The 21,139-nt window shown below is 38.3% G+C and overlaps 1 protein-coding gene across 1 annotated transcript in view; it reads left to right on the plus strand.

Annotated features, from left to right (window-relative positions):
- Nucleotides 1-6,307, plus strand: part of LOC140926712 (uncharacterized) — a 737,711-nt gene extending 731,404 nt beyond the window's left edge. The window contains exons 5-6 of the mRNA XM_073376422.1: nucleotides 5,680-5,751; nucleotides 6,232-6,307. Of these exons, the coding sequence (XP_073232523.1) occupies nucleotides 5,680-5,751; nucleotides 6,232-6,307 (148 nt within the window). The remainder of the gene's footprint in view (nucleotides 1-5,679; nucleotides 5,752-6,231) is intronic.
- The last annotated feature ends 14,832 nt before the right edge of the window (nucleotides 6,308-21,139 follow it).

The raw sequence follows: 21,139 nt of genomic DNA on the forward strand, positions 1-21,139 counted from the left end.
TTTATGAAAAAAAAAAAAAAACATTATTAGCCATTGAAAAGTGACAGGAAATAAAGTGAAAGGAGAAAAAATTGAATTTAAATAAGGGAGAAACAATGGGCTTCAAAAATTATGTCCCACAATAATTACAAGAAAATGATATTTCAATAAACAATAAACTGGTTAACTGACCTCATTTCTCACAATTTGCTATGCAAGTTGGTATACTGACTTTGTTATTTAATAAAAGCGAGTCATACCCATTGTTACTTGGTTGTTTCCTGAGTGAAGGATGTGTACAGAGATTTTGGATTGGCGGGCTATTTTGGGGAATTGGCGGGCTATTCGATTTTGGCGCTAATGGACAGAACCCTTGAATTAAGATGAAATGATCCAGTCGACCACCTCTTGAAATCCGCTTCTAGAAACAGGATTTAGCTAAGGGACTTGTGGCGAATGATATCGAGCGACAGCGGACCAAAAAGCCCCCTCCATCGACGGGACGGAGAACCAACTCATACAAGCAAGAACGCCATCTTGTCAGACTGCTTAAATTCCTCGCTAAAACTCTTGACTGAATCGGAGGAGCCGAACATGCATAGCTTTCCATTACATAGGCTGGAATTCAAAGCAATGATACCAAGTCTTATCGGTATCCAGCGAAGGAGAAAAAAACCCGGCGCAATAGAATAGACGAGGATCGTCACACATGTACACCGCCATCACTCGTGGCTCTCACTCTCAGGAATCTTCTGACAAAGTATCGTGGCAGATCTAGCGCGATATACCAAAAGCATACCATATAAAGTAAAATCCAATTAATTCCATTGTAGGATGGGTTATACTTTTACTTACACAATCCTTTTTTCGACTTGCTGATTCGTTTCTTTGTTTTGACATCACGACGCATAAATAAAGACTACAGGCAACCGCATGCCTAAAAAGCGGCTCAATATTTACACTGGACTCCGTGTCTTCGCTAACCAGATCGGCTATCGTGAGATAGCACCGGCCAGTCGCAATAGGCAAAATCTCGTTTAGCCTTGAAGCATTTCAGTTTGAAAGGGAAAATATATTTTTGAAAAGACAATTCGTTCTTCCGCTTTATTTCCTGATCATTGCTGTCCGCGCGTCCTGGCGCGTGGATTCCTCGTGCTGAAATCTGGTAAAAAATTACCTAGAACGCAACTTGAAGGTTTTGCAAGGCATACACTTTACTATAAGCAAAATTGTTTTAATTTTGCTTTATTTTAATTTTTATAATGGATAGCGTTGTATTTTCATCTGGTTTTTAGTCTTGAACACGTTCTGAGCTTTCAAAAGGATAATTACTGTAGTGGCATATGACAGGGTTGACACCTTATCGGATTACGTTTTTTGGCCAGAAATTAATGTACTAATTAAATTCCCACAGCAGGAAATTCTCTTGTCACCTTTTGAAAACAAAGCGTCCGTAGCAACTAAGAAATCATGCTGATCGCAAAAAAAAGTCGCTTGCGGATCCTCATGCGCTGTTTTAACCTGATTTCAAAGGCTTTCCACTAAAGGTAAAATCGCTTCAAAATACTGCAACATATCAAAACCTCCAGGGAGGAGTTCCATCCACCCCCTCCCTCCTTGTACCACAGTGGGGATATGAATTTGCGTGTACGTCCGACTGTTAAGTTGTTTAACCTTGTCCACATTCAATTTTATGTTTCAAGTAGATGCTTCCAGAACGCAAAGTACAGGTACGAGAAACCCAGGCGAGTCTGCTAAAGAAAATGTTAAAACTCGTCACTAGGTATTGTTTAAACTACCTGACAAGAGACGTGCGGTGATTGGTCCATAATATGCTGGGGCCAGTATAAACATGAAGTTTTTCAACGCTCCTTGCATCAATTCAATTAAGCAATTCAATCAAATTCTTTGGGCGTATAGGACTACTTAAAAAAACTGATCAAAAATTCCTAAATATAAAACTTAACACTACAAAGTTATTGCAATTAAAGTTCGTATCAACAGTAAAACAAAAATGGGAATGATCGTATATTGATAGCCGAGTAAGGTTACATATTTGCTCTCAAAATAACTACATGTAAAATTACTTAGCAATTAATGAATAAGGCCGAGTAGGATATAAAGAATTAAACAGATCGAGGAGGGGGTTATCCACCGAGGCCGAACGCCGAGGTGGATAACACCCTTCGAGATTTTATTATTCATTCAAAATAATTTCTAGTTTCAAACAAATGCATCTTTTAATTTTATTCTAAGCGACCGAGCGTGAAGCCAAAACGGGGGTTCTTTAAACTCAGTTCTTTTTTGGAGAACTAAGTCGGTTCAGGGCCTTTAAACTGTTTTTACAACGAAATTAAATTCCATTTCTTGAATGATTTTTTGAGTAAAATATTCAGAATTTGGAACATGTCTTTACTAAGGCAGCTTTTTGCGTTTATTACAGAGGCTAGCTCTTGAGTTCATTCTAACTACTTACCTGACAGCTAGCATTTACCACGCTGTGTGAAGAACGTTCCCCTGAAATTAAGCGCCTCTTTTTAATCAGACTCACGTCGTCTACTCCATTAAAAATTAGACCTTCAAGAAATTACAAATTTGTAGCATATAAATTATTGTTCTCTTGAAGTACATTAAAATAACTTATTTTTGCAGATCCCTATACAACAACAAAATTGTACAGCTATCGCCTGGCGCCTTCGCAAATCTCCCTGAGCTAAAGGACCTGTAAGTTTGAATTTCTGTTGCTGATTAAAAAAAGAATAAAACTGTACAGGATTGCTACGAATACGAGTATCACATATATCATTCTGAGTATGCACACGGCTACATGTGAATACACACCAGTAAAATAGTCTAATACATACGAATTCTTACTTAACGGGTGACATAGCTGGAATTAAAAGAACACAAGGATACATTCACACTGTAGCGGTACCACTGAACAGCGTTTACAGTCGTTTTTATGAACAACATAACTAATAAACTGGGAAAAATGTCATACGCTGAACTTGCAGAGTTTAGCTGTTGGTTAGCTGTAATTGGCTCTTAGCACAAGTGTCAATTAAATTCGATTATTTTCATATCGTTTTCCCCTTATGATGATACGTTGAGTGTCCGAGGGACAACAGTTGTAAACGGGAAAAATCGCCAGGAATTCCCTCTATCTCTCTATCAGCCTGACTGTACATTACTTTGCTTTCTTCTTCGCGAACTTAACAAAAACGTACTAAGCGGAGAATGAAGTGACTTACTACGAAATAAGGTCTTCGGTTTTGTGTCGATATATTTCAGCTGTTTAACCTTGTCTACATTTTATTAAATGTTTCGAGCAAAAGCTTGGAGAATGCAAAGTACATGAACGAGAAATTCAGGCGAGTCTGCAAAAGAAAAGCTGAAACTCAACACTAGTTACAGCTGATGTACTGGTCAAGTATCATCGTGAATGCGTTAAATAACTTACTTTGCAGGAAACTTTACAACAACGAAATTGCACAGCTTTCGCCTGGAGCGTTTTCGAATCTCCCTAAGTTAGGGCATCTGTAAGTTTAAATTTTTGTATTATTTTTTCGTTACTAATTACCAAGACTAAATCACTACATGAGTGCTAAGTATATCGAGTATCATGGATATCATAAGTATGCACACGGCTACATATGATTACACACGAGTAACGTAACTCATTTTTCAGGTTTTCACTGAACGGCTGACATATACACACTGTAGGAGTACTACACGAACAGACGTTAACAGTCGATTTTTTTTTTATGTAAACTCTTTCTTTTTATAAGAATGTTGTTTCTTTTGGCCCAGGCCGAATATTCTTATTTTTCTGCCGATTTAAGGCTGAAAATATTTTTGTATTATTCTTAAATTAAAGCTTTTTTGCTTTAATTATTTGACTCAGAGTTATTATGATGTCCCTTCGTGTAGTGCACAAAATATTACCATTTCTCGCGGTTTGAACCTGATTTCTAATTCTTGGTAAAATCCAAGAAGATCAAAGGCTTTCCACTAAAGGTAAAATCGTTTCAAAATACTGCAACATATCAAAAACTCCGGGGAGGGGTTCCATCCACCCCCTCCGCCCCCTTGTACCACAGTGGGGATATGAATTTGCGTGTACGTCCGACTGTAAAGTTGTTTAATCTTGTCCACATTTAATTAAATGTTTCAAGCAAAAGCTTCCAGAACGCAAAGTACAGGTACGAGAAACCTAGGCGAGTCTGCTAAAAGAAAATGTTAAGACTCGTCACTAGGTATTGTTTAAACTACCTGACAAGAGACGTGCGGTGATTGGTCCATAATATGCTGCGCCAGTATAAACACGAAGTTTTTCAACGCTCCTTGCATCAATTCAATTAAGCAATTCAATCAAATTCTTTGGGCGTAGGACTACTTAAAAAAACTGATCAAAAATTCCTAAATATAAAACTTAACACTACAAAGTTATTGCTATTAAAGTTCGTATCAACAGTAAAACAAAAATGGGAATGATCGTATATTGATAGCCGAGTAAGGTTACATATTTGCTCTCAAAATAACTACATGTAAAATTACTTAGCAATTAATGAATAAGGCCGAGTAGGATATAAAGAATTAAACAGATCGAGGAGGGGGTTATCCACCGAGGCCGAACGCCGAGGTGGATAACACCCTTCGAGATTTTATTATTCATTCAAAATAATTTCTAGTTTAAAAACATAGCGAAAACATGCTTACCTGCATTGATGTTAAGTTCATCAGTTCCATAGCATGCGTTTAGGTTTATCCAGCTCCGCAAATATTTTCCAAATATCAGATGTCGCCCTCCGAGTTGTCTTCTGCTGTTTTTTGCCATGTTTCTAGCTATTATTTCGCCTAGTTCTAGCTGTAGTTCTTACTCTTCAAACGAGTGAAATGTCCGCTTATTTTTTTTTCACAACCAAAACAACTCAACCTCGTCCCCAGGTCTTCTCGGTAACGGTGCCTTAACCTGTAACGGGCGGCATTTTATGACGTCATTTCCTCGTTAAACACAAAATTCTTCCAAATTTGGTCATCAGTAACTGGTTATGGTGAATTATGCGTGTGCTTTTAGCCAATCAGAATTGGGGAAATATTTTGAGTGAATAATAATATTATCAGCTCCGTTAAGAATCATTGCTAAACTGTAAATAAGATGCTATTAAATGTCAACGAGGTTGAATTGAGTTTCTAATTTCGAATTCTTGAACGCCATGCTTTTTTTTTACTGCCAAGGAATCAGCGAAATAAGTTCATTCACTTAAAGCCTTCAAGCGGAGTAATTAGAACAACCAGAAAAATGAGTTTTATCACCTTTCTAATATATGATCTATTGAAACCTTTATGCTTGATATGATCGCTGTTAAGCCGAGAAACAAATGCATCTTTTAATTTTATTCTAAGCGACCGAGCGTGAAGCCAAAACTTGGGTTCTTTAAACTCAGTTCTTTTTTGGAGAACTAAGTTGGTTCAGGGCGAACCAGAATTAATTACAGAGGCTAGCTCTTGAGTTTATTCTAACTACTTACCTGACAGTATTTACCACGCTGCGTGAAGAACGTTCCCCTGAAATTAAGCGCCTCTTTTTAATCATACTCACGTCGTCTACCATTAAAATTATACCTTCAAGAAATTACAAATTTGTAGCATATAAATTATTGTTCTCTTCAAGTACATTAAAATAACTTATTTTTGCAGATCCCTATACAACAACAAAATTGTACAGCTATCGCCTGGCGCGTTGTCAAATCTCCCTGAGCTAGAGGACCTGTAAGTTTGAATTTCTGTTGCTAATAAAAAAAGAATAAAACTCTTAAGCCGAGAAACAAATGCATCTTTTAATTTTATTCTAAGCGACCGAGCGTGAAGCCAAAACGGGGGTTCTTTAAACTCAGTTCTTTTTTGGAGAACTAAGTCGGTTCAGGGCCTTTAAACTGTTTTTACAACGAAATTAAATTCCATTTCTTGAATGATTTTTTGAGTAAAATATTCAGAATTTGGAACATGTCTTTACTAAGGCAGCTTTTTGCGTTTATTACAGAGGCTAGCTCTTGAGTTCATTCTAACTACTTACCTGACAGCTAGCATTTACCACGCTGTGTGAAGAACGTTCCCCTGAAATTAAGCGCCTCTTTTTAATCAGACTCACGTCGTCTACTCCATTAAAAATTAGACCTTCAAGAAATTACAAATTTGTAGCATATAAATTATTGTTCTCTTGAAGTACATTAAAATAACTAATTTTTGCAGATCCCTATACAACAACAAAATTGTACAGCTATCGCCTGGCGCCTTCGCAAATCTCCCTGAGCTAAAGGACCTGTAAGTTTGAATTTCTGTTGCTAATTAAAAAAAGAATAAAACTCTACAGGATTACTACGAATACGAGTGTCACATATATCATTCTGAGTATGCACACGGCTACATGTGAATACACATCAGTAAAATAGTCTAATATATACGAATTCTTACTTAACGGGTGACATAGCTGGAATTAAAAGAACACAAGGATACATTCACACTGTAGCGGTACCACAGAACAGGCGTTTAAAGTCGTTTTTATGAATAATGTAACTAATAAGTGGGAAAAATGTCATATGCTGAACTTCCGGAGTTTAGCTGTTGGTTAGCTGTAATTGGCTCTTAGCACAAGTGTTACTGAATTAAATTTGATTATTTCCATATCGTTTTCCCTTATGATGATACGTTGAGTGTCCGAGGGACAACAGGTGTAAACGGGAAAAATCGCCAGGAATTCCCTCTATCTCTCTATCAGCCTGACTCTATCAGCCTGATTTCTGCCGATTTAGGCTGAAAATATTTTTGTATTATTCTTAAATGAAAGGTTTTTAGCTTTTATTCCATTTTTAATTAGCATGTGTTTGGGTATCAATGTACCGTTCATCGAACTGTTATTAGCCTTGAATATTTGGCTTTAGACAGTAATACCAGTTAAGTTAAAAACATATAAATTGTACTTCACTAACAGATTTTTAAGACACAAAATTATATCCTATTGAAAATCTCAGCCTCAGGTTTACTCATATAATATTCTTCAAATTTCGCTGATTTTAGCCTCGATATTCTTATAAAAAAGGCTGTATAGTATGACTGATAGCCTGGCAAAAAAGTCATACTCTAAAAATGCAAAATTAGCTGCAGTGTTAAGTTTTTAGTCTCTAAACAAAGTCGCTTAAATTCGATTATTTGCATAATGTTTTTACTTATGATGATCCATTGAATGCCCGAGGGACAACAAGTGTAAATCGGGGAAATATTTTCGGAAATTGCTTCTATCTCTCTATCACCCGCCGGATTGTATCGTATATTGCTTTCTTCTTTGCGAAGTTAACAAAGACTTTTCTGTTTATAATTAATTAAGACTAAACTGTACGTGCAAGCAAACACGTACATACGAGTCCTGATGGGTAGCCTATATGACTAGTATACCAGAAACACAAGGATACAAACCAGTAAAACACGAACCTATGTAAAAAAGTGATGAGTAACAGTATTATTGTGCTCATTATTATGTTCAAGAAGTCGGTTGGTTTGGGCGAGTGGTAAGAAAAATTCAGGACCGTTAATTTTTCTTCCACCATCGTGTTTACCATTTGCACAAATCAGTTCCTTTAAAAGAAAATTATAAAACTGCACAAAAGCCTGAAAATCATATCAAAGATGAGTTTTAACAAGGTTAACACGAATTTCCGTTTGGAACAATCCGTCTGGCGGAAAAACAGGACTGACTTCTTAGATGTTCCGAGTTTGCTCCCGCAAATTTTCCTTTCGGCTTTGGAACGGCAAGAAAAGCTGTGTTCCATTTACTTTTTACCCGGATTTTCCGGAAACTTTTTTTCCGTGTAGCCTTAAGTAGCTTTAAATACCCTTAAAACGGAGCACTCTAGTGAGTACTTATCAGTTCTGTTACGAGTAACATTTAACAGGTGACATACACTAACTTGTATTCAATGTAAAGAGTACAAGGATATACAGACGTTGTAGCAGTACTACACAAACAGACGCTTAAGGCGCTTTTATGAAAGATATAACTAATAACCTGCGAAAAAAAAAAGGCATATTCTGAAGTCGCATAATTAAGCTGTTGGTTAGATGTTAGGATCTGAACACAATAGTCAATTAAATTTGATTATTTCCATATCGTTTTTTTTTATCGTTTTAGTGTTCGAGGGGCAACAATTGTAAACGGGAAACATTTCCGGGAATTCCCTCTCTCTCTATCAGCCTGACTGTATTGTACTCTGCCTTGTACTTCAAGAAGTTAAAACTGCTAACGACGGAAAAGATCAGACTTAATGATGTCTTCTGGCTTCAATCGAAATATTTAAATTATCAATATCTTTCATGCTGTATTCATGACGGCATAACATTCAGTTAGATTTGGCCTAGAGTTTTGTGCATGAAACGATGTTCATTCAGTCAATTAAACTGTTAAATAATTAAACATATTTTAAACTATATGCTGACTTCAAGTAGACAAGGTCGACAAGGTACTGGTTTCGCAAACCGATTACAACTTCAAGAAACCATTTGTGATAAGACGTATGGATTTTAAAAGCCTGGTCTGAAAACGGGTGTTGTAACGGGCATTTGAAACGTACAGGTTCGAGATTTAAAGTATCGAGCATTACGCCCCCCGCGCTACCAATAAGCAATAATAAGTTCTAACATAGATTTGATACAATGTGTGTTCCTACATTGTATGTCTGCCTAGTTTTATGTTTAACGAAAACTTCATCAAACTCACTTAAACAAACACTTGTGGAGTAATCGCTGAGCGTCGTTGCAAAGGTCTTAAAATCTTTCTGCTTTTAAATTCTCATGGTAACAAGTGACGTATGTGCAATGGCTTCGTTCGGTGTTTTGTAATTTTGCATCCATAACCGTTAGATTCGTAACTGGCTCGCTTAATAACTATTAGTCAAACCGTTATCGATCATAATTGAGATCAGCTTTCTAGATATATCACTCGGTATAATTTCAACATTTCATTTCCATCATTTTTTACTCATCTACAACCTTTAATAAATAACCAAGCAGATAACACTCAGTTTGTCCAAATACCGCGTTTTTTTGTTAAAATTCGGGGAGATTCATTTTGCACGATACGAGAGAAAAATCCCCTTTCCATGAAGCAGAATTTTACGCAAATTTCATGGTCTCCGTGGTCAAACTTCAACGAGTTGCCAGAATGTGAGTGACATTTCACAGTATAACAGATGGTGCTTTTATCTAGCCTGAGGTCTTACAAGTGAGGAGCATTGTGTCCTTAAGAAATATGAAAAGTAATTTGAATCTAATAACCTTAAATAGATCGAACAGACATGTAAGCAGTTGAATTTTCACATATATATCACACGTAAAAAAATTATCTCGTTCTTACATGCTTCAGTTTGAAAACTGGGACTGCTTTTTTTTGCTAACGTTTAACGTTATATTCCCAATTGGGGAAATAATCGAAGCCTTACTTGCGTTATACCCGAGCCAGACATGAGATTTTGTTTTGCAACAAAAACACAAGCTTGCAAAGCTGTTTGATGATACGCCAAACGTATTTGTCACCTACCTGTCAACTCTCCTAATTTCGCCGAATTGCTTCATCCACCCTTACAGTTTAGACAGCTGGCCTTGTATTTCTTATCCTCAAAACGTACCACTCTACATACGCAATTACTTCTTTCCTTCTTTGATCGTGCATGGAGTACTTTTGGTCAACTAAGAAGTCACAATCCCGTGTATTGTCCGGCTACAGCTGTAGTGGCTTTAATGTGTTTCTTTTTTTCGCGCTTAAATGGCGCATTTATCGTCCTTGAATGGTGCCTTCAATGGTGCCTCAACGACACGATGTAATTGAAGATGAAAATTAAAGTACGATAATCGAGCCTCAATTGCGGACTGACAATCTAACGCTAAGCACTCACTGTTTATTTATGGAAAGCCATGAACATGAAACGTTCGCCTATTAAGTGTTATTTTTAAAAGAGGAGTAAGTGAGATGTGAGATCACTGGCAAACCTTATAATCATCACTCAAAAGTATGATAAAATGGCATCCTTTTACGACGCTACAGTTCGTTGACAACGATTTTAATTCCTCATCGAACTCAAAGCTAAAATAGCCTGCGTATCACGCCCCTGTCTCTTTTTAGGGCGAAGGGGGCGTGTTCTCCTCCCTTGCCTCGCGTCGCCCTATAAAAAATAAATAACCAAGAAAGTAATCGGCACCAATGTCACCCAGGTTAAAGCTACGACCAAAACTATTTCTTCGTTGTAATGCATATCAATTGCCAATAGACCGTACAGGAAATCGATCTTCTTTATACGAGATTAGTAGAAATGTAACAGTAAATTTAGCGTTACACTTGTCAAAGTTTTACAAAAAGGTGGATACCAATACCGTGCACTTGGCCGTCACGCGCAAGCTACTGAATTGGTTTAGCACATGGCGAAATTCAAAAGTAAAACGCTTTAATACAAGACAAAAGCTGCAAAAGCAACGTCACGAGAAGGCCAATGAATGATTTATAATGAAATATATGTTTTCTTTCAAAAAAGCCGATTTCCTTGATCAAAACGTGCTGTGCATGTAAGTACCCCAACTTCTGATTAAAAGTTCCATCGCTTGTAGCCCTAGTTTCTTTTTCAATCAAAGAGGCAACTAAGCATAGAGACGAAGTATTTTTGATGGGATTTATACAGAAAGTACAGAAGAGAGCTACGTCGGAACTTCCTTTCCCCATTTCTAGGCGAGGATCTGGAATAAATACTGACCGATTTCCTAAACGAGGACCGAAGGCGCAAGCACTATCTAAGGGGGTCTGGGGGGCAGGCTCCCCCAGAAATGTTTTGGTGTTTAACTCTTGTTTCAACTTGGAAAGTGTTTTTTATCATTAAAAATATCTTTATTATGAAAAATCTGACCGATTTCCGTAAAACGGTGGAAACCGGTTTGGATCCGCGCCTGAATTTTCAGTCAACTCTTGCGCGTGTCCACGTCGGCCTTAAATAAATGAATAAAATAAATATAGTTTATTTCACTTTCTTACAGTTAAAAATACTGAATGAACAAGTGATATATATGAAATCCAGAAAATACAACATAACTATGCTAGGAGTATACAATTGTACTAGTAATCATGTTTAAGAATATCTAAACGTAAAAAATTAGTCGGTTCTTCTTAGTTCTTCTTAACTTGTTTAATGTTCTTTCACTACCAGATGGAAAATCGTAACCGATAGATTTTGTTTCAGATTTGGGAATGAGGAATGATGTTGGGTTATTGTGATTGCTAGCCATATCAGAGACAAATCGACGACACAGGGAAACCCTTCTATTTGCTAGAGATGAGACGTTTGCCTCTAAAAGGGCTTGATTATAGGCTGTGCATTCTCAGGCCAACAGACAATCAATGTTAAAACTTTCAACACACTGTTTTTTTAGGAATATTTTCTTACGTCACAAGATATCACATTTATCGTGTTATGCTTCAGAAGGTATTACAAAACTTACTCCCTCAAAAAAAGTGAAATAGAAAAATCTAAAAATTAGAACTGCTTGCTGAATGATTTTTGGCATTGTGTGTGTGTGAGAATTTGAAAACTAGATCATTGCTTTACGGTGTCATTGACCTAATGAAGCTGTTTTTTCTTAAAGCATTTAAACAAATGTTCCTTAAAGAACGGATTGATAGAACCGGAATTATTATTTTTGTAAAGATAAATCATAGCGGCAAAACATTTTCACATTATGGTTCTGGGGCTGATACATCTTACTCAAAAATTAGGAACATGTATAAAAACGCTTTAGCGTCCGAATACAACATCCTTCTGTTGATCTGCAGCTTTACCCCAGTACTAGAACTAGGTCTAGTCGCCGCTGATTACCAGAGGAAAGTAGGTGTCACGTGACATGTGATCTTGAAACTACTTTCGCAACAACAACGGACCACGGAGATACAAGGGAGGAAGCAACGAAAGATAAAAAAAAAATCGAGTGGAGCAACAGCTGGTGTAGCTTTTTGGGCAGACCCAACTCAATACGTGAGATTAGCGTTTCGTCACAATGCGTCTGTCAAAGACAATCGATAGCTTTCAGGGGAGGCTGGAAAGCAATAAGCAAAGTTTCATGTTGCGTATAGTAAGGGAGATCATTTACTGATTTCAGTAAAGCAGAAAGTACATTACTAACTGCATCGTTGCGTTACTCCACAACCCAGTTTATTGTTGTTTCGCTTTGTTGTTTTATTACGACATGCCGACATGAAATTTTACTCAGTTAAGCAGCGAAAAAGCCAAAGAAAAAATCATTACAGCGTCATAGAGCAAGACGTATTAAGTGGCAACCGTATGGAATATAAAATGTTCCTATCCAAAAATAACCGGTCAAAAGGACCGCCAAAACGGGAATTTGATGGTCAAGTCCGCGATCAGGCCGGATATTAGGGACTTTAAGATCCAACGACGCGACGGCGACAAGAACGTCGCTTAAAAAGTGAATTTGCGTTCTTTCAGTCTTTATAGCGATTATTCCTACCCACTTACTTTGTCAATTGTAGGCGAACCCTCCTGAAGCTGAATTGCAACTGACCAAATTCAGGCTCAGAAAGAGAAATAAAATTTCGTTGTTGCATTGCTTGTTTACGTCCTCCATAAAACGCGAAATTAGGCATTTTCACGTCGTAGTCGTGCAAAAACAGGAAAGAAATGTACAAAAAAGTGTGATGCACGTGCGAAGTTGTTGTTTTGCTAATTAAACCAATTGTTTTTTTGACGTTCTCGTTGTCGTCCGCGTCGTTGGATCTTAAAGTCCCTATTGTCCGTTGACCGATCCTTATTTTCAACCCTGCCACAGGCGACCCAAGCCTTGTATTTGCACGATCGGCATAAACTACCGCCTTTTTTGTCCATTTATTACAAGATCTCAAAAAAAAAAACAAAAGAAAACCGGGATAATGATTATGATGGAGGCTACGTCTTGCACGCCACAACAGAAGCGAAAAACTAGCATCTTCTCAAAGGGCACAAGTAATGTGAAGTGATAGGGACTTTAAGATCCAAGGACGCGGTGGCAGCGAAAACGTCGCTTAGAAAGTGAATTTGCGTTCTTTGTCTTTATCACGATTATTCCTACCCACTTACTTTGCAAATGTAGGCGAATCCTCCTGGAGTTGAATTCCTAGGGACCAAGTCCAAGTTCAGAAAGAGAAATAACATTTCGTCGTCGCTTGTTTACTTCCTCCATAAAACATAAAATTAGGCAATTTCACGTCGTCGTCAAACAAAAACAGCAAAGAAATGTACCAAAAAGTGTGACGAACGTGAAAAGTTGTTTTGCCTACTACAACATTTTTTTTTGACGTTTTCGTTCCCGTCGCGTGATTGGAACTTAAAGTCTCTAACATCAAACACGACACGCACTCTTTCATCCAATATCTAGACACCTGGAAATGGGTTGAAAAGAGGCTCATCCGAGTTTTTTGAAACAGACTTCGAGGCATATTCCTCAAAATATTTTATTAACCACCATCATGGTAAGCTATGGTAGTGATCACCTTTGTTATTGCTTCATGAACTGTAAGCGACTTTGAGAATGTAATGTGCAAAATGTCTTTTATTAATAATGCATCATGTTTATCACTCTCCCCTACCAAAGATAAGAAAGGTCTCAGGTCAAAATACCCAACAGCGCAGGCTAAGGCTAAAGAAAGTTCAGACATCCACAACAATACCAGCTCTATACTGTTTTCTTCAAAAAATTAATAAATAAATAGATAATAATAATAAAAATAAAAATATTCTCCCATACCGCCTCTCCTCTAAGAAAGGAGTAATACTCGGCTGTAACCAGAACATGAAAATCTGAAAAGACATGACCGTAATGAAAATCCCCACTAATGGTTCCTGTTCACTGGAAATTACACCTTCTGTTGGTAAAAGGATTTGAATGCCATGGCCAACAACGAATTCTTATGCAGACGATCCCCTACTGGCGGTCATCTCTGTAACACGGACACCTGTCTATTACAGACGGTTCTCTTGGTTCCAAAGACACCAAATTTCATACAGTTCCGACCTCTATAACATGAACTCCTCTGTAAAGCAGGCTTGGTGGTGTCCCTATTAAAGAGATTTTACTGTAATATTATTAAAATTTACCAGCTACGCCATCTATTAGAAGGACTATTTACCCCCCGCCCCCAACCCTCCAGTCTAGAAGAAAAAGACCTCGGACCTTTCTTGGGTGGGACTATTCACAAAATTGGAGGTTATCTGTGGTATATGTTTCCTGAGTAGCGAAGTGAAAAGGTAAACACCCCCCCCCCCCCCCGGTTTACATAGTATTTGTCACCCTTTAATGACAACGAGGTCATGTGAATTATTATTTTCTAACATATTCAACCAAGTCATAAAGAGAGAAGGCACCAGAAGTTACTTGTTTCTCCCGGGCAAATACCGTAAAATTCCGAAAATAAGCCCCGGGGCTTATATTTTTCAAAGGCCGTTTTTGAGGGGCTTATTTTTGGAGGGGCTTATATTCGGAGGGGCTTATCTACGGAGGGAAATTTGCGTTTCAAAATTGATTGGGCTAGCCTTATAGTTGGAAGTAAATTTACTGTTTTTGCTTTGTTTCACTCTATATTTGAGGGCAATTTTCCAAGTACAAGCGTCCGGAAGGCTTATATTTGGAGGGGCGATTTAACGGAAGGTTTTTTGCGTTACCGTTTTGGGGGGCTTATATTTGGAGGGGCTTATACATGGAGGGGCTTATTTTCGGAATTTTACGGTATCTTCCACGCAAATAATAGGACGTGAATGACAGGTATGATATGATCCTTAACCGATCACAAAGTGCCCACAAAACACTCTTGCCTGGTTTGATTTAGGCAAAGGTAATCACTCCTCCCCCTAAAAAAATAAAGCATACGCTGAAAAAAATCCACATTTGACATTAATTATTTATTGCAAGAGAGAATGATTTCATGCGTAATGAGCGTGCGTGGCCCCTGAACAATGTTGGAAGAGCTGTGCAAACGGATCCAACATTGTTGCGCTACGCTTCGGCGATCATGGAACAAAAGAAATGTTGGGAGTTGTTGGCTGTAAAGTTTGACCGGTTTCAAACTTTGGGCAACAACATGCAACAGGGTGTGCAAACGGACGCAACATGTAACATCCAACAATGTTGCGTCCGTTTGCACGGGGCTTTAGATAGCAATGCAGAGGCACCAGGTTTCATGAGTGAAATCTAGAATAGTTCCGTTATTCGCAAAATCAGCCAGTCTTATACCACACAACTCTTCTGTGAGTCCATAGCACTGTTTATGTGGGTCGAGAGAGCCGCTTGCAGTAAAACCCTTATAAGGGACAAAGGTTGGAACATAGGCACATGTGCTTCCGATGGTTGCTTCACAAAGAGGGTCGGCCAGAGATTGACTGAACAACAAAAAACATTGTGTTTTCTAAATTCGAAAGTAGAATACTAAATTACAGAATTAAACTGTTACTTCCTTGTACAAGGCCTACGTCAGACATAACCGTCTTTTAGTCAGGAGCCGGTGACCAAGCTCCTAATGCCTAAAATGTTTGTTACAGATAAGAGATATGTCCAAGTTTGCACGCAGTTGCAAAAATTGCGAAAAATTGGAGAAATCGCAGTTTTTGCTAAAATTACTAAATTCAAGTGGTAAAGGAGGTACAAGGGTGTCGAGAAAAAAACTGCGATGTCTGCAATTTCTCCAAAAATTGAAAAAAAAATGGAGAAATCGCAGTTTTTGCTAAAATCATAACAAGCTAGAAGGTCGATTTTAATGCGAAAGCGCCGTTGAACGGCGCATTCATGGAATATTTGTGGGGATTATAATTAGGTAAGCTGTCAACTCCTATTGTTTTGGACTAAAGCCCCGTGCAAACGGACGCAACATTGTTGGCCAACAACTCCCAACATTGTTGGATGTTACATGTTGCGTCCGTTTGCACACCCCGGTGCATGTTGTTGGATGTTGTTGCGTATTGTTGCGCCAAGATTGAAACCGGTCAAACTTTTCAGCCAACAATTCCCAACATTTCTTTTGTTCCGTGATCGCCGAAGCGTAGCGCAACAATGTTGGATCAATTTGCACAGCTCTTCCAACATTGTTGGGGCCACGCACACTCATTACGCATGAATTACAAAGACTTATGAGTTGTGTTCTTCCCACGATGCACTGCAGGTCCCAAACTTGTTGGGAGTTGTTGCATCCGTTTGCACACCACTACCAACACGCACGCAACAACTCCCAACATTGTTTGCGCAACAATACTGGGAGTTGTTGCGTCCGTTTGCACGCAGCCTAAGGCTCAAGTTTACAAAGAGACCCTGAAACATGTTCATCAGCTGTCGACACTTTGAATTGTAATTAGATTTCTTTCATCCCTCTCTTTAATTCTAAGCGTTAACAAGGTGAGATTAGTAATCCTTGGTCGACTTCTGTCACGTTGGCAGCATAAACATAATCGACAATAAGTATTATGCAATGGTTTTGTCTGACTGTCGAAAACCGGAGAAATGTAACAAAATTTCAAAAAGCGCTCAGTTTCCTTGCAGAGTTGCGTGAATATCATCACACATATATCTAGAAACAAGTTAAGTCAACAACTTCGCTGGTTATGCACATAATTTCTGTAGCAAAGGCGTTAAAAAATGTATCACATATTTACATAAGTTACACAGTTCCTAAAAAGTACAAAAGAAGGATTCACGAGAAGTTTCCCTCCTTGCACAGGGGAAGTTATAAGGCTAACCTACTAAAAATGGCCGAACTAGACGGCGAAAGAAATTTCTTTCAAGGCTTAATTTTAATCGAGTAACCCATTTTCGACGTTCATTAAGTTTCCGCAATGATTTGAAAGGTGGTTTCTCCTTGTATTGAAGAAAGTAGATTTTTAGTGTGATCATGATGAGGCTTGTGCAAGAGAAAAAGATGCCCGTTTGACCACCTCAATAAGAAAGCGTTTGATTGATCGAATTCCGGAATAATGACACGCAGAAATTTGAAAAAATCTCTTCGACCGAAAATTATGCACCACTTAGATGAAACATTGGCCTCAAGTACAAATTCTCAACATATTCTGGATTGTAAATGAAAGCCAATAATTAGTGATTTTCAGCGTTTTTCAGTAAGTCTTATTCCAATTGACGTATTACAAAAGGTTGAAAGGCATCGGACAACTTACTCCTGAGCACGGTCAATCGAGCGCACAGTAAAATCATTTATAGTTTAGTCAGGATGGTGAAAAAGTCGACCAGTTCAGGACGTTTTAGTGGGATTGACCTCTGGCATTTCTTAGCCACTTCCTTCAGGGCTGGTGGAATTTCTAAATAAACGAGTGACCAGATAGCCAAACGAAAATACGTCGCTAGCGATGGACTGCCTTTCACCGCGATGTATTTCCGGTGCGATGTGTGGAAATTTTTTCATCGATTTCTCAATCACCTTGGGTTTACGTAACCTGGCTTTAACAATCTTGCAGCTTTTTCCAAAATCGATAATTATGGGCTTGTTTTCCGATCCGTCAATGACAACATTATTGCTCTAAAATGGTGCCCGATCTGTGCAAACACCAAACAGAAGAGGGATTCCCCAGTGGTCTCCAATTCTAGTGACTGCCGATGCTTCTCGCCACTCTTCCTCTCTTGTCTTCTTTGGGGGTTCAATTATTTTCATTTCTTTAGCAACAACGCGGCATTCATTGCGGTATAGGGCGATGTAGCAGTTCCCAAAGGTTCGGTTTCCAATTTTTTGGTTTTTATCCACTTTCAGCAAAGACCTATTGATCTCCTTAAACGCAAGAGCATTTGCGTTCTTGTCGATGCTATTTTTTCTGGAGCTAACTTCGATTTGTTTCCGTGAAATTTTTGCGGCCGGCACGTATTTCTCGTCGGTATGACCTTTCCGTTTTAACTTCGAATGTGATAAATTGACCATGACCTTGCCTCTGGAAAAAGTATTTGCCTCTGGAGATAGTTTGTTGGCCTTCATCCGTTTCTTGTTTGCGGGCAGTGATTCTGCCTCCTTCTCACTTTCTGATTCTGGAACCTTTTCATTCTCCTCTCCCTCTTCTGGCATCTTCTGTAGTTCTGGTCCACGAGTCTTCTCATCATATTTCTCCTCTTGCGGCAACTCCTCTCTTTCTGGTACACGAAAGTTCTCATTCTTCAATCCTTCCTCCCATTTTCTCCTCTGCCATGCCTTATTTTGCTTTCTTTTCTCTCTTTTTGAATGCGCTCTCGAACGATACTTTCCATCCCTTACTCGGAATACTCGCTCTCCTTTTTGGCATAACTCCTCTCGCTCGTTTGAGTCCATGTTTTCATTCACGGGAAAAGACTTCCGATACGGAAGGTAGCACGTGGTACGTGAGAATTGTCTCTAAACGGAATCCATTGTTTCAAGAACACCCGTACTTAACCCACATATCAAAAGTAAATTCCTTTTTCCTGTCCTCACACATTTCCCTCTTAAATGGTTAGGACAAGTTATTTTATATCAAGCGCCGTGTGATTACGTCCTTTATTCTCATAACCTATGTGATTGACAAGGAATGTTACTTGAAAAATTTCTAGTTTGCTACAGGAAAATTGACGGCGAGATATTAACGAATCCGTTATAGCTGACAACGGCATGGATCTGCGCAGTTACGTTTTCACAGAAATGTTGTTTATAAACTGGAAAGTTTAAAACTTTTAGCGCAATTCAAAGACAAGCGGAAGAAAACACACGGTGGAAGGTGATCGAGCCTTAAATGTGGTGTTTTTGGACAACGCGGAGAACGAGGCTTCAGTGCACGACATTGGATTTCTTAACAGGAGATCGCAAGATTTTAAAATGGGATATTTATCGTGGCTGGCAGGGCTTACGGAGCAGATAAACGCTTCCGTAATCCTCGTTTACGTTTACGTGGTAAGTGGCGAATTTAAACGGCACAAAGCCTAATACCACCTAAGCATTTTGCATCGCTTTTAATTTAGATCTACGCAGTTGAATATTCCTAGTTAAAAGCCGCCTAAGGTGCTACCCAATCATATTTTCAGTTGTGCGTACAGTCTTTACCCTCAAACTTTGCTATTTTCTTTAGTATTTAGTTTCTTAGCTTAGTAGCAAAGTACTTTGCGCGTCATTTAGCCGATTCTCTCAGTGTCACGAGCGCGCGTTCCTCGAGTTTTGCTCATCACACACTGATCCCGACTACGGGAGAAGAGCGTTGCGTGACGAAACAGAACGACTGTGCGGGAATGAATAAAATCTTTAGTTTACTTAGAATGTCAGATGATCTCAGAAAGCTTAAACTTACACTTCTCCTGTCAAAAAAAATGTGCTGAAGACCCAATTTCATTGTAGCTGATTTTGTCTACTTTTATTTCTAGGTGGTTGGGTGACTTTACAATTCCCACAAGTTCCTGAAAGGTACTTTGGGCACTTAGCTTGGCAAATGGGATGCAGACTGCATAGCATGAGAAAGATACCTCATAAGAAGCCTCCATTTTACTGCCCATCAACAAGGCGAGTTTCCTATAAAGTGTATAGCCTCACTTCATTTACTGATTCATTGCATGAACAAACCCTCCTTAAACTAAATGATACGGCCTGGTACAATGACCTACAGGAAGTGGAGAAAAGGTCTGACCTTAGCCCTCAGGAGGAGCTCCAGGCTGCCAAGAACCATAGTTTTTGGAGCACTGTCAGAAATGAGGAGTCGTTTAGGGATCTATTAACCAAACGTCTAACAGCCAAAGAAAGTTTGGAGGTGGGTCCAAGACAAGGACGGACCACTAGGGAGGTAGAGGTCATCTGGTGGCCAGATCTATACTCCACCACAAGGAATGGAAAACTTTCAATAAGATTCTAAGTTAAAAAAGTAACTGTTTGAAACTTCTTTTTATGAACAGTTTTTTTGCAGTCTATTCAATATTCATCAAACGTTCAGGCAATGGCTTTAAAGTGGACTTCACTTCCCTGAAATATCTGGGAAGTTGTTTCTCTTCCATTTTTTACCTGCAAAGAGTAGTGTTAATTGTCAAACTTCCTTGTTTGACCTGTACAGAGGTTAATTTTGCTTTTTTATTCTTCTCTGCCTCTTTGAAATGAAAGCTTGACATAGACACCATATTATTCACTAAAGTGGAAGTTGAAAAGAGCATAAAACACTAACCTTGGAAGACAATAGTATCTATGGGAAGGTGTAGTCATTGTTGAAAATAAAACATCAACTTTTTATACCAAAACAATGAAACTTCTTCATGCAACTTTAGTAAAACCACAAAAGCAAATGTTACCTTATATAGACACTAACTAAACAGACATGCTATGTAAATCTACTAAATAATGTTTTTACCTGTTAAAGGAAATTGAAAAGCCTATATGAATTTTACATGTATTTCAGTGATTTTGCGCTTAATTTGTAGCAAGTTAATGTTAGTTAACAAGTCAGTAGCTGCTTTTAACGGCAAAAAATCAAGTTTTTGCTCAACAAAACAGCTTTTAAATCTGCTCAATCTTTGCTGAAAGTAGGTCAAGTCAGTAGCTGCTTTTAACAGCAAAAAATCAAGTTTGTGCTCAACAAAACACCTTTAAAATCTGTTCAATCTCTGCTGAAAGTAGGGCATAAAGATTAAAATGATACAGTTTAATGAACTCTTACTGGTCTACTCCGTGATTGGTCATTATCTTTTAATACATATGGTGGCTCCTAAAAGAGCCGTTTGTTTTTTGTCACCTGCAGTCAGTGCAATGTCAAACTCCCTGGTTTGACCTGCAGGATTTTTTTTTTCATTCCGTTCTTCATTGGAATTTTAGCTGGACATCAATGCCGCGTCTTTTGCCTGAAAACTCAAAAAAGAGCAAACAACATTACTTTTGAGACAATAACTTATGTGAAGGTGTTGTCCTTGGTAAAATTGAAAAAAAGTTAGAATTCAATCTCAATCTTCCTATCATAAGCATCTTATTGAAAGCTTTGAAACAATTAATTCAGTGAAAACTGGGTTTCATCACCTCCACAGTTTGGGCGTGCCACCTGTAAACCTTAAGAGAGAGAGGAAAGCCTTACAATAATATTGTCAAAAGAGTTTTCATTGTTATAACAACTATCTTATTGAAACC

The sequence above is a fragment of the Porites lutea genome, chromosome 1 (genome assembly GCF_958299795.1).
Source record: "Porites lutea chromosome 1, jaPorLute2.1, whole genome shotgun sequence".
Classification (NCBI taxonomy): Eukaryota; Metazoa; Cnidaria; class Anthozoa; order Scleractinia; family Poritidae; genus Porites; species Porites lutea.